This window comes from Heterodontus francisci, chromosome 14 (assembly GCF_036365525.1).
Source record: "Heterodontus francisci isolate sHetFra1 chromosome 14, sHetFra1.hap1, whole genome shotgun sequence".
Classification (NCBI taxonomy): domain Eukaryota; kingdom Metazoa; phylum Chordata; class Chondrichthyes; order Heterodontiformes; family Heterodontidae; genus Heterodontus; species Heterodontus francisci.
The window spans coordinates 82,989,669-83,007,254 of NC_090384.1; the positions used below are offsets into that span (position 1 = coordinate 82,989,669).

A 17,586-nucleotide genomic window follows, 5' to 3' on the forward strand; every position below is an offset into this window, starting at 1 on the left:
TTGTTGGTTCACTCACCACCTGCCCCAGACCCAGCTTAGCAACTATGTCCTTTAGGAGTCAGCCAGCTCGGTCAGTAGTGGTGCTACCGAGCCACTCGATGATGGACATTGAAGTCCCCCATCCACAGTACATTCTACGCCCTTTCCACCTTCAGTGCTTCCTCCAAGTGCTGTTCAACATGGAGGAATACTTATTCAGCAGCGGGTGGGGGGGGGGGTGGTGCGGTTGGTGGTAATCTGTAGGTTTCTTTGCCCATGTTTGACCTGATGCCATGAGACTTCATGGGGTCTGGAGTTATGTTGAGGACTCCCAGGGTAACTCCCTCCTGACTGTATACTACTGTGCTGCCACCTCTGCTGGGTCTGTCCTGCCGGTGGGACAGGACATACCTGGGGATGATGATATCTGGGACATTGTCTATAAGGTTATGATTCCGTGAGTATGACTCTGTCAGGCTGTTGCTTGACTAGTCTGTGGGACAGCTTTCCCAATTTTGGCACAAGCCCTCAGACGTTAGTGGAGGACTTTGCAGAGTTGACAGGGCTGAGTTTCCCACCCAGAGGACAAATAAGGGCCTCTGCCGCGCGGGGAGGATGCCTCGGAAAATGCTCCCTGCGGGCCTGGGGGGGGGGAGGGGTCCCTCCGTTGTGGGCAATTTGTGGCCCACGGAGGATTCCCTAACAGGAACCCCTCTCCCTGGACCGAATGCTCACCCCTCTCACTGGGGTCTTCTGACTGACCCTGCCTCACCTACCTCTTCTCTGGGGTTCCAACGCTGGGCCTGGGTCCGAGGCTTCTGCAGTACTGGCAGTGGCCCGTGCTCCCAGTGCTGCTGGGCCTCTGATTGGCCGGCAGCTCTTGGAGGCAGGATCCCTGTCCCGATAAAGTCTTTAAAGGGACGGGGATCCCGCCTCCTTAAACCTTGACCCCCAAAAGACTGGAGGATCGCTCTGGGGATCTGAAAAAATGCGGAGGCGGGGTTCCCCTGGTTTTTCGGCCTGATGCCAGGAGCCCCGCTTCCTTCACAAAATCCAGCCCTAGGAGTGGGGTCTTGCATTGGTCAGGAGAGGTGGGCAAGATATTAAGAGTAGGGGAGGCATCAAGGGAGTACAAGATAGGCAGCTAGAGAGCAAGCAGTGATGACGATAGATGGAATGAGAGGGCAAGACCTGATGGAGAGCTGCAGACAGTGCCGAACTGTATGGGGAGCAGGAAAGTGGGACTTTGACCAGATGGTTGGCAGACATCTGTTGAATAATATAAACAAAATAAAATTAAATGGGATAAAATGTTTAATTAAAAGTGCAAATGATATCTTAGAACCAGCTGGATAGAATTAAGCCACTAGGTTTAGAGCATAGTAATGCTATACAATGTTGGGTTCCTTGCAAATTAATAATAAAATAAGAGTATTCTCAACTTAACAGTACCACTACACATAACACTCGGACAAGATCACTGGCTGGGATATAATGCTGAGGGGGTGGTCCCGCCCACCAGTTGGAAATTCTGGGACAAGCCCAACCTCCACTGGCTCTGGAAGCCACGACCGTGTTTTATCATCCTCAGGCAATTAACTGCCTGTAGACGTGGCTTCTGCTCCTCTAAAGGCAGAATGCCCGGCTTCCAAGAGCTGCCAGCCAATCAGAGGGCCAGCAGCGGTGGCTACTGCTGGCACTGCAGCAATCCCCAGAGCAGCAGCCATTGAGGAGTGCAGATAAATGGGAATCGAGGATTGCTGGGATCAATCAGGCAGGCCCTGGAAAGGGGTGGAAGGCTGAGGACAGGTGGAGGGCCGGGGGGCAGTCATCCAGCAGGGGCGGCACTTGCCACTTTGGAGGCCCTCTGTGGGGCAAAGGGCACCCCATTACGAGGCTGCAGGGAGGCTGCCAGATTTTACTGGGCGGACTCCCCAGGTGGCAAAGTGTCCATCCATCGTTGGTAAAATACCAGTAGTGGTGGGAAGAGGCCCTTAGGTGGCCATTGATTGGCCACCTAAGGGCCTCAACTGACCCAAAGGTGGGCAGGCCATCCACCATCTCCCTCGCCACTGGTAGAATACCAGTGGAGGTGGGTAGGCGCTAGGTACGACACACCCCTGCCATCCCACCCAATTTTACAACCCCCTGGCTCCTGGGAAAGTCTCGGGGTTGCGGGGGGGCTGCATAAAATTCCATCCACAAACTACTTCTAGATGTTGCCCATGCATGGTAAAATCATGACAGGGGCACAAAAAAATTGTGATAAAGATCATAAATTTGACAAAAAGGAAGTGCATACTAGGTGTAAGACTTTTAATATATTAAGGATAGATAAATCTAAGTTTTCTGTAGATGATCTGTGAAAGTATCCATTTCAAAGCCAGGTTAAAAGTTTGTTTATTGGTTGGAAATGTATCACTATTTTACATAAAACAAAAGTAATTTCTTCTCAATGTATACAGGTAACTTAAGCATAACTGCTTCAATGATGGTTGCTTGGGTGATCAGAAGTTTTGAAGCAAATCAAGGTCGCTTTTAAAGGACGTAAATCCCAATACTACATTTTCCACAGGTCAATAACATAGTCCAGTCTAAATCATTACATGTGATAAGATAATAACTATGCTTGGTCTCAAAGTACAGCTACAGAAGACAATACTATGTTGTAATCTACTTAGATATACTGCGTAGATTTCATACGTCTTCCTTTGTCGATATTACTTGATCGGCCTTTGTAAATGAGGTCTCCTTTTAAAATATGTTTCCTTCTAGCCAAGTATTCCTCTCTGCGGTTCTGTGGTCTTCCTGTAAACATAAGATTGCGAAATTAGTCCTGTATTCATAAATAAATTCCACACTTTTTTCCTTTAGGGGTAGAAATTCGTCTTGGACAGTGGCGCAAAACGAGCGGTATCAGATTGGGTGCCTGTTATACACAGTGCCCGATGTTCAGTTCTAATGCAGTCAATGGAATTAAAAATTAGGTGCCCTGTATGACAGGCAACCAATCCGATACCGACTGTTTTGTGCCACAACTTGAAACAAGTTTCTATCCCATAATCTCTGAATTTAAAACATGCATCATTATTGAGACTACTTCAGATAGAACCTGAGAAACATAGTAAGGAAGTAAATGGAAGAAGCAATTTGTAAGGGCAGAGCAAGCTATTCCATATATCTAAATGGTACTTTATGCACCAGAATGTGAGTAATTTATCCTTCCCTTCCCTGTCGATCCAGTCAGAAATTCAAAGCTCTGCTTTGCAGAGGTTAAAACACAAGGCTGACCCTATATCATATAATAATCTTCTGAAGCAAAAGTGATTTGAGCAAATACTTATGTTTCTATGTTCATGTTAAGAAAAGAAAAAATGTAAATAATACCATAAAACATATGGGGGCAGTTTTTGTCCTCCTGGTGCCCCGATTTGGAATGCCAGTAGGACAGTACATGTCAGGAAATCCAGTAGAAAGTCAGTTGGCCAGATTCTCACTGGTTTCAGGTCCTGTACCATCGTACTTTTAGGGCTCAGACTGGCTTCTTATACTCCTGTCTGAAGCATTGCCTGTTTGGCCGCACCTGCCATGATGCCGCAAACAATTTCTGCAGGCCCTGGTAAACAGACTTCGGGAATCATTGTGGTAAACTGCTTACTCAGGGTTGGGATCTGCACAGGAGAAGCGGCCGAGCTCTGCCATTCCTGCAAGGACACCAGCAGTTATGATGCAGCATACAACGTGTACACGTGCATGTACTACAATGGTCAACAGTGGCCTGAAATTGCCTCGCCTGTACCATTCTCCAGGCATGCTGCAGACTCAAGCCTGTGCTTACAGGTAGATTTCACTTCTTCCCGGCCTGCCACTTGTTAAGCCCCTGCCCATTCAGCCTTGGCAAAGATTGCTGATTTGTTGATTTGCATTTTAATGTTCTTCAGTGGTTTTGTAAATTTTTGTCCCTCTTTTTGTGATACTTATTCTCATAAACTTGAATGTTTCCAACCCCATAAATTTGATTTGCACATCATTTTCCTCTCCAACCAGTGTTATCATTCCTAGACCCACCTAAATTTGCATTTGGTGATGTGAAGATTTATACAAATGAGATTAGACTGGAAAATGGGCTGCTATTAGCACTGGAGATTCCTGCAAGTCTTAAAGCAGTGCAAAGCAAAATAGTACTCTTCTAATACCTGAATACAGAAATTACCCCCACGTGGTGATAGTATTTCAAGTAACAGTCTTGTAAATATCATTTACAATAAAATGCCTTTAAAGGAACAGTATTCTTGGAGCTCTCTATGTTATTGTCTGGTACAGAGAAAGAAATTAAAGAAGAATCTGAATTAAAAAGTCATGAGTTTGCATTTTTATACACTATTTTTGATAAGCAGGGCCTCTAGTTCTAAAAAATGTTATTTATTTGCATTACTAGTTACCTGGCAATAGTACTCGTGTAGGTTTATTATCCACAACAGGTGGCACATCCTGACGTACACGCTTTGCTGCAAGAAATCTGACATTGTCACCTCTCTGACCCATGAAGCTAAATGAGAAGAGAAGATAAGTAATAATATTTCAATATATCAAATACACTTCTAACTAAAGAAATGTATGGAGAAAAATGAAAATCTAGATTGCCACTGGCATAGTTTGCAACATGCAATGTATGCTAATTACAAATGATGCTACTAAAATGAGATCAGAGCCCAGTTACTTTGCTATTCTATGGCATTATTATGAGATACATGGAATACATTGCTGTAGTTGAAACACATTCTATAGAATTAATACACTTAGGGAGCAATATTGGACAAGATTCGAAAACAGGCATAGTGATGCAGGATTACCTCCCACTCATTGCTTCTGATGCAGGCAGCATGCAAACCTAGCATGAGCTAACGCTAGCCTGTACTACTTAAAGCCACTCTCCACCTCTTAAAGAGGAGATGGATTGTGGCTGGAGCAGGTGTTAGAAGCATCTTCAAATTCCATATCCCACCAACTGCACCACTAGCTTCATAGAGTGCTCAATGGACCTTAACTCCATCACGCACCTGTTAACAATCTCTATCAATCACCACTGATATCTAACACTCATAGCTTCACCTCACCCTCAGAAGCTTAGCCTCACTCATATCTCACAGCTTGCACACACTACCAGGTATTCAACCATGAGTCACATCACCCAAACAGATTGCACCACACTCACTGACACACTTCCCTCTCTTTTGCAGGACAAAGTGGCACAAAACCAAAGGCAGCAGGAGTTAAGCTGTGACGGACAAGCATGGCTGCATGTCCTTACAGCCATGGAGGAGACAGTGTTCGCTATCAGTGGAGTGGCCATTACTGATGCTGTGGCCAGCAATGGGGCTGAAACCATCGAAGATGACAGTATCCACATACCTAACCCTCCTCTTCACATCCCACTTCCCCCTCATGCGACAATCTCTTCTGATTTACAAGCTGCAGTTAGTGTAAGCATGCACCTCTTGCTTTCCCTCCCTTGCTTCACCACAACCTTACTCTTATGCCTTTCTCCTTTCAGATACCCAAGAATTGCAACCTGAACAGGCAGTGGTACTAGAGGTAGAAGAGCAGGAAGATTGTGATGAAGAAGAAACACTGTCATTTCCTCTCACATTCGCAGCCACTAGTTCAGATACTGACACTGTGCATACTTTAGAGGATAGTTTAGAAGTAGGATCTGCATGTGACGAGATACCGGGCATGAATTTCCCTTTTTAATTACTTAAGTTTTCTGATCTGTTACCTTTAATAGCTTGTGTATCTACATACCAAAGTGTTTTTTTCACTTCTCCCATTTGTATATTTTGTTTCCCTCCCTTCCAAAATTTGATACTTCACGTTCGTTAGAAGTGCATTTTCCTACATTATTTCACTTTGCCAAATTGCAGTTAGGGAAATAATAATCAAATTAAAATATTGTACCATGCACTCTGAGCAGCCAAATAGCAAGTTGGACAACAGCAAGTATTTGGCCTTTTACTTTTAAAATGCTTGTTTAACCATAATTCTCAACTTTTTCCCAGGATTTTCAATCTCTTATTTCTGCATGTCAGACTGGCTTCCCGTTTCAGTTTTTCTAAAGTGTCTCTTCGATTTATTTTTCTGCACCGCTTTCATTTTCTTAAAGTTACGATTCTTTTAAAACTCAGCATTTTTCTGAAAATCGTTCATAGTAAAACCAACATACAGCCAATATTAATGCCCTGCATCACTCTGTGAAACTGACAGCAACTTCTGGTGGCTACACATGTGCATTTAAAAGTGGAAATCCTGAAGTTGCTGTCAGTGATTCCTTGCTCCTCCACAAATGCACTGTTGAAGTCCTTGCAGATGGTAATGAATTAGGAATCACAGTATTGACTTCCACTTTTTATGTTATTATTCTCACTGTTAAAACCCTTTTAAAAAGTTAAGCCTTATTGATTGGGGTGTAACTGAGTTTTTCATGGTTAAATCGTAATTACTACTGAACAGCCTCTCTGGCCCTGAAAAACTAATTTTATATTTGCAGAATGTCAAATTCCTCCATCCAATGGTAAAAATTCCATAGATTTTTTAAATAATCAAATTTTTTTTCAAAAGTTGGTTTATATTTCAGCTTCTATCTTAATCCCATGTGTAAGTCTTAATCTTTATTTTGCTTTCTCTAAAATTATAAAAAGTGAATAATAAAACCTGTCTGTTTCTTCCTCGTTTGCTGTTTGTGAGAATTCTTCAATGTGATTAGCTCATTACCTTGCTTGATGACATCGTTGCTGCTGGATGCCAGAGATTCCCTATAGCTAATGCCAGAATGAAATTAATGGTTGGGGGGGGAGGGAGGGAAGTCGAAATCCACACAATGAAGCTTGCTAGATCTTTGTGGGTAGCTTTCTTTGAGGTTAGTGGCGAGTGTCCTCACTTTGCCGCTGACTACGAATTCTGGGATACTGTACAAGGAATTATTGGAGCTCTTCAATCTTGCTGCTGATTTTGCAATTCCCTAATAGTAATTTTCAGCTTTATTTTATGATTCTTCTTCAGTTTACTGAATACCCCCTTTTTTTCTATTTATACCATATATGCATAATGAATACAGATGACTTGGGTGTACTATCTTTGAAATGGTAGCAACACCCCACTCAAAATTGTTACATATCATGATACACACAAATAATGAGAACAGCCTTTTAACAGTCCTCCCTCACGATTACAATTATTTAAACCTTGCGGCAAAGCACATTTCGTGACATTCACAAATTAAAGGTGACATTTTTCTCGTGTTCCAAGACATGTAGATACTAGCCAACCTCCATACAAAACACACCAACTCTTACATCAACCTAGGACAATACACACAACTGTCACATTCTGTGCCACAGTACCACCTTTTTGCTTTCACAATTGAATAAGGTTGTGTTTCATTTAATTTAAATGGCATACTTAGACAATTAGTTAATATAAGGATGTAGGATCAGTAAAAGGCCATTCAGCATATGCTGCTTGTCTCTTCAGTCAAGCCCAAATCTGACTGTATTTCAGGTTCTTCTATTCCAAACTCAAGACTCTTTTGTTGATTCAATATGCAATCTAATTGACTTCTTTGTGCTTCAACAGAATCAGCACAAGTTGGCAACTAATTTCATAAGTTGCTGCATATAAGATTTCAGAAAATAAAATTTTGAATTTGATCTCAGAGCACTTAGAGGAAGTTCACTAATGTCAGTGTCATTGTTTATTTTGCTCCAGAAAGGTATCAGAGAGATTTTTAGGCCATCAAGAGCACACCAATCTTCAGGAAAATGCTGGAATCCATTATTGAGGAAGTGGTAACAGGGCACTTAAAAAATCTGATTAGGCAGAGTCAACATGGTTTTATGAAAGGGAAAGCGTGTTTAACAAATCTACTAGAGTTTTTTGAGGATGCAACTAGCAAGATAGACAATGGGGAACCAGTGATTGTAGTATATTCGGATTTTCAAAAGGTATTTGATAAGATGCAACATGAAAGGCTGTTGCACAAGATAAGGGATCATGAGATTGGGGGTAATATATTCACATGGAGAGAGGACAATCATTTTTCATTTTCAAGTTGGCAGGCTGCTGCAAACATCAGTGCTGGTTGAAAGTGTCAGAAAGTGCTAATGACAGGTCACAGACCTGAAATGTTAACTCTGCTTCTCTCTCCACAGATGCTGCCAGAACTGTTGAGTGTTCCCAGTATTTTATTTCAGATTTTCAGTATCCGCAGTATTTTGCTTTTATTTCAGTGCTGGGAGCCTCAGCTATTTACAATCTATATTAATGACTTCAATGAAGGGACCAAGTGTAATGTATGCAAGTTTGCTGATGATACGAAGCTAGGTGGAAAGTAAGCTGTGAGGATACAAAGGCCTGGATTTTCTTGGCCCAGCTGAGATGGGGTTGGAGGCGGTGTTGGTGGGAAAATAGTCGGGAGCTATGTCAGGATGGCTGCCTGCTCCATGGAGACGGGCAGCCAATTATGATATTTAAGACTCCAATTAGGGGCAATTTTGCAGCCAGTAGAGTATCCCCGCCCCCCCCACACCCAGTGGGTACATCTCAATGGAGGCAGCCTCCCTGTGGCAGGCCATGGGCCACTGGAACCAGAGGCTCCATGCCCCAGCAATGGGGTTGGGAGCAGGAAAGGCCGCACTTGCAACCCAAACGATTCTTCCGGAAGGTTATCCTCTCTGCTCCAAGGGGTCTACCAGCTTTGGTTCTCATTGTTTTGATCTTCACGAATGCCTCTAAGGGCACCTCCATGTTGATGCAACCTTGCGGTCCCCAACCTACCTCAGCAGTGCCCACCTCTCCTGGTGGGGCTGCCAAGACTCCACAGCAGCCAGCCCTCTGATTGGGCCAGCAGCATTGAGAGTCCACCCGTTGCCCTTAATTGGCAAGTGGGGGCTCGGAACCCCCCATTTGGTTCTGACATCAGGGCCCCAAAGCCTGTGGTAAAGTCCAGCCCAAAGAGTCTGTAAAAGGTTAAAGTGATGGGGCAAGAAGGTGGCAGATGGAGTATAATGCAGGGAAATGTGAGGTTATTCAGTTTGGTAGGCAGAATAGAAAAACAGAATATTTTTAAATGGTGAGAAACTAGTAAATGGTGGTGTTCAAAGAGATTTGTGTGTCATTGCACACGAAACCCAGAAAGTTAATTAGAAAGGCAAATGGTATGTTGTCTTTTATTGCAAGGGGGTTGGAGTACAAGAGTAAGGAAGTCTTGCTGCAATTGTATAAAGCTTTGGCGAGACCACACCTGGCCTGCTCTGTACAGCTTTGATTTCTGTACCTAAGGAAGGATATACTTGTCTTAGAGGGGGAAAAAGAAGGTTCAATAAATTTATTTCTGGGATGAGATGGTTGTCCTTTGAGGAAAGATTGAGTAGAATGGGCCTATACTCTCTGGAGTTTAGAACAATAAGAGGTGATCTCATTGAAATGTATAAGATTGTGAGAGAACTTGCTAAAGTCATAGTCGTTGAGTTATACAGCACAGAAACAGGCCTTCGGCCCATCGTGTCTGCTTTGGCCATCAAGCACCTATCTATTCTAATCCCATTTTCCACCACTTAGCCCGTAGCCTTGTATGCTATGGTGTTTCAAGAGCTCATCTAAATACTTCTTAAATGTTGTGAGGGTTCTTGCCTCTACCACCCCTTCAGGTAGTGTGTTCCAGATTCCAACCACCCTCTGGGCGAAAAAATGTTTCCTCAAATCCCCTCTAAACCTCCTGCTCCTTACCTTAAATCTATGCCCCCTTGTTATTGACACTTCCACTAAGGGAAAGAGGTTCTTCCTATCTACCCCCCTCATAATTTTGTATATCTCAATCAGGTCCCCCATCAGCCTTCTCTGCTCTAAGGAAAACAACCCTAGCCTATCCAGTCTCTCTTCATAGCTGAAATGCTCCAGCCCAGGCAACATTCTGGTGAATCTCCTCTGCACCCTCTCCAGTGCAATCACATCCTTCCTACAGTGTGGTGCCCAGAACTGTACACAGTACTCCAACTATGGCTTAACTAGCGTTTTATACAGCTCCATCATAACCTCCCTGCTCTTATATTCTATGCCTCGGCTAATAAAGGCAAGTTTCCCACTTGGTTTCCTAACCACCTTCAGTGATTTATGGACAAGTATACCAAGGTCCCTCTGACCTTCTGTACTTCCTAGGGTCCTACCACCCACTTTGCCTTGTTAGTCCTCCCAAAATGCATCACCTTACACTTCTCAGGATTAAATTCCATTTGCCACTGCTCTGCCCATCTTATCAGTCCATCTATATCGTCCTGTAATCTAAGGCTTTCCTCCTCACTATTTACGACACCACCAATTTTCATGCCATCTGCGAACTTACTGATCTTACCTCCTATATTCATGTCTAAATCATTAATGTACACTACAAATAGCAAGGGTCCCAGCACCGATCCCTGCGGTACACCAATGGTCACAGGCTTCCAATCGCAAAAGCAACCTTCGACCAGCACCCTTTGCCTCCTGCCACTAAGCCAATTTTGGATCCAATTTGCCAAATTGCCCTGGATCCCATGGGCTCTTACCTTCTTAACCAATCTCCCATGTGGGACCTTATCAAAAGCCTTACTGAGGTCCATGTGGGCTACATCGATTGCTTTACTCTCATCTACACATCTAGTCAACTCCTCGAAAAATTCAATAAAGTTTGTTAGACATGATCTCCCCTTGACAAAGCCATGCTGACTGTCCTTGATTAATCCCTGCCTCTCCAAGTAGAGATTAATCCTGTCCCTCAGAGTTTTTTCCAGTAGTTTCCCTACCACTGATGTTAGACTCACTGGCCTGTAATTACCTGGTTTATCCCTGCTACCCTTCTTGAATAATGGTACCACATTTGCTGTTCTCCAATCCTCCAGTACCTCTCCATTGGCCAGAGAGGATTTGAAAATTTGTGTAAGAGCCCCTGCAATCTCCTCCCTTGCCTCACATAACAGCAGGGTTACATCTCATCTGGGCCTAGGATTTATCCACTTTTAAGCCCGCTAAAACCGCTACTACCTCCTCCCTTTCAATGCTAATTTGTTCAAGTATATCACAATTCTCCCTGATCTCTACACCTACATTGTCCTTCTCCATAGTGAACACAGATGAAAAGTAATCATTTAAAACCTCACCTATGTCCTCTGGCTCCACACACAGATTGCCACTTTGGCACCTAATGGACCCTACTCTTTCCTTGGTTATCCTCTTTCCCTTAATATACTTATAAAACGTCTTGGGATTTTCCTTTATCTTGCCCGCCAGTGTTTTTTCATGACCCCTCTTCCCTCTCCTAATTACTTTTTAAAGTGGATGCTGAAAGGCTGATGTTTCTGGCTGGAGAGTCTAGAAATAGGAGGCAGAATCTGAGGATATGGGGTCAGCCATTTAGGACTGAGGTGAGGAGAAATTTCTTCACTCACATGGTTGTCAATTTTTGGAATTCTCTACCTGAGAGGGCTGTGGATGCTCAGTCATTAAGTATATTCAGGATTAAGATTGATAGATTTTTGGACTCAGGAAATCAAGAAATATGAGGATCGGATGGAAAGGTGGAGTTGATGTCGAAGATCAGTATAATCTTATTGAATGGCAGAGCAGGTTCAAGGGGCCGTATGGCCTACTCCTGCTCCTATTTCTTATGTTCTAATAAAAATGGCAGTATGAATAACAAAAAAGTGACAGGTATAAATCTTTTCACAATAACAAAGTCAAAGAGACAAATATTAAAAAGTAAAATAATTCCAAGTTATGTCAGCTTCAAAAAAAATGAGGTAGGCGGGGGGACCTTTGTATCCGACCATCAGCAAAGAAGGAGGAGGAGACCAACTGTAGCAAGTAAGTTACTGTTCTTCATCATTCATTCATTCAACTTCCACATGCAACAAGACAGTACAATAACTAAGTATGGATCTCTGAGGAGTTGTCTTTATAAGCCAGCTTGGAGCACATGAAAGTTGTGATAAAGCATTGATCACCCTGAGCTGATACATCAACCAAGATGCTTGGTGAAAGCAAGAAAGTTGCTTTTCAGATCGCTTCAAAGGGATCCAAGGCTTGAAAATGAAGTAGATATTTTTTGTACAATCTTAGTTGCAGCCCACATAAGTGTGGTGGTAGAAACAGTGCAAAACTTTGATATAACCATTCAAATAAAGAAAGCACATTTACTTGTCCCAGGCACAGCCAGAAGCTGGGCTCATGTCTTTGAGATGAGATTGCATTCATCAAGATGTGTCCTGAGAGTGATCAGGGGAGGATCCTCAAGGGAGACACCATTCTGGCTTAGAAAAATATCACCATTCCTTCACTGTCGCTGGATCAAAATCCTGGAATACCCTCCCTAACAGCACTGTGGGTATACCCGCACCAGACGGACTGCAGTGGTTCAAGAAGGCAGCTCATCACCACCTTCTCAAAGACAATTAGAGATGGGCAACAAATGCTGGCCTTGCTAGCGAGAACCACATCTCATGAAAGAATAAAAAAAATTCTCCAGTTTCCTCTTCCTGAGTGTTAAAGAAAGGGAAGCTGGTTGGAGTCTTGGTGAACAGTGCAAAATCTCCATAGGTCTATATCAGGTAACATCAAAGTAAATTCTTCATTGATTGCTATCAATGTCCATGCTGGAGATGAAGCACTATAGGTTGGACTCCTGCATGTATCATAATTGTGGTGGTCACTGTTTGGACAATCACTGTGATAAAATCACAATGGCCAAGAAAACCTAATGAAAAAATCATTAATTTGCTCCCTCAGCGGCAACTTAGTTAAAGCCTTTATTATTATTACTACATGATATTATTCTGTTCTATGGCTTAAAACGATTGGGGTTTCCCATCTTCGCAACTAGGTTACTATGGCAATGTTTCTTTCTGAGCACTGCAACAAGTATGTTTGTATACGTCCCTCCTTAGTAGCAGATAATGTATTTCTGAGCAGCACAGTTAAAATATTATTACTCTTTCTCACAATTAGGTTCCATTAACAGCAATGATCACAGTTTGTGCCTTACAGATATATATATATAAAAAATTCTAAGAATACATTAATATTGCTATTCAATTCTGAACATAAATTGCTATAAAGTGGACTGTATAGAAAATTTAACACAAACTGCTCAAATCAAACTGTAGGAGATATTAAAGCAAAATACTGCGGATGCTGGAAATCTGAAACAAAAACAAGAAATGCTGGATTCACTCAGCAGGTCTGGCAGCATCTGTGGAAAGAGAAGCAGAGTTAACGTTTCGGGTCAGTGACCCTTCTTCGGAACTGACAAATATTAGAAAAGTCACAGATTATAAACAAGTGAGGTGGGGGTTGGGCAAGAGATAACAAAGGAGAAGGTGCAGATTGGACCAGGCCACATAGCTGACCAAAAGGTCACGGAGCAAAGGCAAACAATATGTTAATGGTGTGTTGAAAGACAAAGCATTAGTACAGATTAGGTGTGAATGTACTGAATATTGAACATCAGCTGCTTACCCACTGTTTTTTTCAGGTTGTTTTTCTTCAGGTTTGCACTTGCTGATGTTCAATATTCAGTATATTCACACCTAATCTGTACTAATGCTTTGTCTTTCAACACACCATTAACATATTGTTTGCCTTTGCTCCATGACCTTTTGGTCAGCTATGTGGCCTGGTCCAATCTGCACCTTCTCCTTTGTTATCTCTTGCCCAACCCCCACCTCACTTGTTTACAATCTGTGACTTTTCTAATATTTGTCAGTTCCGAAGAAGGGTCACTGACCCGAAACGTTAACTCTGCTTCTCTTTCCACAGATGCTGCCAGACCTGCTGAGTGAATCCAGCATTTCTTGTTTTTGTTGTAGGAGATATTAGATTACCTACCTTAAGTATGGACTTATTCATCCTTTGGAAGAAGTTCATCCTCAATGCACAGCCAAGACATTCACACTATCTCAATGTAGCTTCTTTGTACCAAGAATTGACTACAGTTTGAAAGCTTTACTCAAACTCAAAAATATTCAAATACATGTTCAGGCTAACTTGAAAATTGAAATCTCAGTTTGAAATTTCTGTCTTACCTTTCAGATTTCCTTTTTTTCCTGGCAGCAGATGTTAAAGCCATATAAGAAGGCTTGTTGTTTGTTCCAGTTGAAGATAGCAATGATGGGAGGCCTAACCTGCAGCAATAATTACACATGAAATAATTACATATCAAGAAACAAAAAATAGAATTTTGTATAGCTAACAGAAACAAAGATAAACTTACATTCAAGAAATCAACTTCAAGGCATTTTATTTTTAATTACTTTACATGATAGTTTTTAGGTAGCATACGCATAAGCAACTCGGGTCACAAATACAGAAGTAACCAAAGTCACAAACTGATGCTAACAGGAAATAAGTTAAAACGAGAAATAATCTTACTCTTAACTTTAAATCAAAAGTGGTTTAACATCTAGCCTTTTCCACTGTGTAAGTACAGTCATACTTCGATGTTCAAATGCAGCTTTGTTTCCATAAAAAGAGATCAATAGACAGTTTAAAATCAATTTGTACTTATAGCATCTAATACTGACCGCAGATTAACTTTGGACATTCTGATAAAAGGCCACAGACCTGAAACGTTAACTGTTTCTCTCTCCACAGATGCTGCAAGACCTGCTGTGTATTTCCAGTACTTTCAGTTTTTATTTCAGGTTTCCAGCATCTGTAGTATTTTGCTTTTATTTAAATTTGGACAATATGGCTACACATATTCATCTGCAGTTTTCAGCACGAATGTCAAAATAAACAGACTTTCATCTGCTCACTTGAGCTGCACTATGTTTTTAAAAAAAAAATCAGGCCTGTAAACAACAAACATATCCCTGTACCTTTCAATGAAAGCAAAACAGGACAGAGAAGCAGCTCAGACTTTTATGGAAATTTAAACTCAAATGAAAAGATGTAATAATTACCTGGTAAATTTAAGGTGCTCTATCATTTCTCACTTTTTATTCCTGATGTAACATTAAATTTACATTGTAACCAATAAAGACATCTTGAGAGACCTTATAATACAGAATTTGTTTTAAAATATCAAATCACAAATATTTTTCTACTCTACTCTCAAGTTTTTATGGCACTGGGGTATACCAAAATAAAGGTGGAATTTCACAGGTTTATTCTAAAAAGCCACTAAAATTTAAACAAATTTCTTGACTGTCTTAAATATACATGGGATTGGTGACATGAAAGCACAAATGTGTTTTCTCTCACTTTCTTCAGAAAAAAAGTCTCATTTTCCACACTGTCCTTCAGCAAGTTTTCATATGGAACTTACTACAGTATTTGACATAAAATAAAAGTTGACAAACATTAACAAGGGGTTCACTGCAGGTAACTAGTATTTTAATTAACAATAGTTAGAAAATTCTGTTAAATGCAAGTATTTTGATTTAAATACCAAAGTCTCAGAAATAGGCCAGCCACTGTCCGGTATTTATCTGGTAATTAACTCAGAAAAAGATACTTCATTCTTGAATATTCTTTTAATGTATTGGAGGATTTAGATACATCTTGCTTATTTAGATTGTTGCTAGGTTTTTTTTTTACTATCAAGTACAGGCCTTAAAACCTGAAATTAAATTAGGTATTTTCATAGAATGAATGGCAGGAGTTCCTGCTGTTGGTATTATCTTACAACAATACTTAGATTACAAAATGTATTGATTAGATCAAAATACCAAACTGTAATGATATGGATTTCAGGATGAGTAGAATTATTCTGAGAATTTAATACTTACTGCTGTCCAGCAACATGAAATATTAAGAATGGTAACCTATAGAGTTTATTACATTTCAAGTGTACAGACTGGTTTAATGGAAATATTACACATGCAACCTTTAAAAATGTTAACTTAAAAAAATTGTAAATGAAATGTCACTACAGTGACATCTCCTATGCTTACTCAATTAACAGGAGAATTCCAGGAATACACAATGCAAGGCAATAATGTAAAAAAATTTGAAACAAAACCTTAATGAGACTGCAAAACAAACCTTTGCAGGAAAGTTCTGTGATGCTTGGCGTGCTTATTTGAAGCACTGTAACCAGTGACCACCTCATTACAATTGCTTTTATTCACAAATGAGTGTTGAGTTCCTGTTGTGTCCGTAGCAGATTGGCTGCATTCTCCAAAGTTGTACGTGACATTTGTTAGATTCTCACTCATTCCAGAGGCAGCGTTCTCTAAGCCGCTCAAATTGCTCCCCTCCTCTTCTCCGTGACAACCTGCCTTTTGTGCAAGGTCCCTGTCAACTCCAGTCTGTGACTTGCAGGTCTCTGGTGTATAGTGTATAGGTACAAACCCTTCTTTGGAGAGGCTATCATTCAGCTGAGCAAGGCTAGAGTTTTGTGCGGCATAATTATCCAAATTGCTCCAAGTTAACTGTGATTCCTCCAGCTGTCGTCTGGATACTCCGCCTTCTTTTCCCATGGATAGATTTTTCTTTGATTCTATGGCAAGAAGTAGTGTCAAAAAATGCATTAGACCATAATACAATAAATTCCACATGTAGCAGCACAAACTTTCAATGATACAAGTACTTTAAATGCAATATTTTGTTGAATGCAGTGTATTTTGCAAGTTCTCCCTGTGTCTGCGTGGGTTTCCTCCGGGTGCTCCGGTTTCCTCCCACATGCCAAAGACTTGCCGGTTGGTAGGTTAAATTGGCCATTAGAAATTGCCCCTAGTATAGGTAGGTGGTCGGGAAATATATAGGGACCGGTGGGGATGTTATTGGAATATGGGATTCGTGTAGGATTAGTATAAATTGTTGGTTGATGGTCGGCACAGACTCGGTGGGCCGAAGGGCCTGTTTCAGTGCTGTATCTCTAAACTATTTGAAAAATCAATTAAAAGACTCCAGGAAATAATTCAGTCTATACTTACCTGTACCTCTATGAACAGTCTCAGCATTATAGATATGATGTAAGTGTCAAGACATAATGGCCCGGATTTTGCAGTAGTAATAATGACTGTGCTAGTCACTCACATGGAAAATCAGCTACAAAGACTCATGGACTGTCTCTCCCATGCTTGTAACTTGTTCTCCTTGACTATAAGCATCAAGAAAACCATGGTTATGGGAAAAGATGTTGCACCTCCGCCCCTGATCACACTAAAAAACATCCCACTGGAAGTGTTTAATAAATTCTGCTACCTTGGGCCATGGTATCAGACAATCTGTCGCTTGATGCAGAACTTGATACATGAATAGGGACAGCAGCGACCACTTTTGGCCGACTCGCAAAATGATTATGGGATAACACCAAGTTGTCCCTTAGGACCAAGCTGATGGTTTATAAGGTCTATGTTCTCAGCACCTTGTTCTATGGCTGCGAAACATGGGCGACTTACAGCTACCAGGAAAAGAAGTTCAATTATTTCCATTGTCGCTGTCTGTGGGGCATTATGGGTATATCCTGGCAGAACAAAATCACAAACGTGGCAGTCCTCTCAAAGGCAGAACTCCCAAATGTGTTGGCACTAATCAAACAGAGGCAGCTTCAATGAATCAGACATGTCTGCAGGA

The 17,586-nt window shown here is 41.5% G+C and overlaps 1 protein-coding gene across 6 annotated transcripts in view; it reads right to left on the minus strand.

The window, feature by feature from the left end:
* Positions 1–2,363: 2,363 nt before the first annotated feature.
* kif18a (kinesin family member 18A) overlaps positions 2,364–17,586 on the minus strand; it is a 189,357-nt gene continuing 174,134 nt past the window's right edge. For all 6 annotated transcript variants that reach the window (XM_068046482.1, XM_068046479.1, XM_068046480.1 and 3 more), the window contains 4 exons: positions 16,051–16,507; positions 14,088–14,186; positions 4,422–4,528; positions 2,364–2,787 (listed from right to left, as the gene is read on the minus strand). In XM_068046482.1, coding sequence (XP_067902583.1) covers positions 2,657–2,787; positions 4,422–4,528; positions 14,088–14,186; positions 16,051–16,507 — 794 coding nt within the window. In that variant the 3' untranslated portion in view covers positions 2,364–2,656. The remainder of the gene's footprint in view (positions 2,788–4,421; positions 4,529–14,087; positions 14,187–16,050; positions 16,508–17,586) is intronic.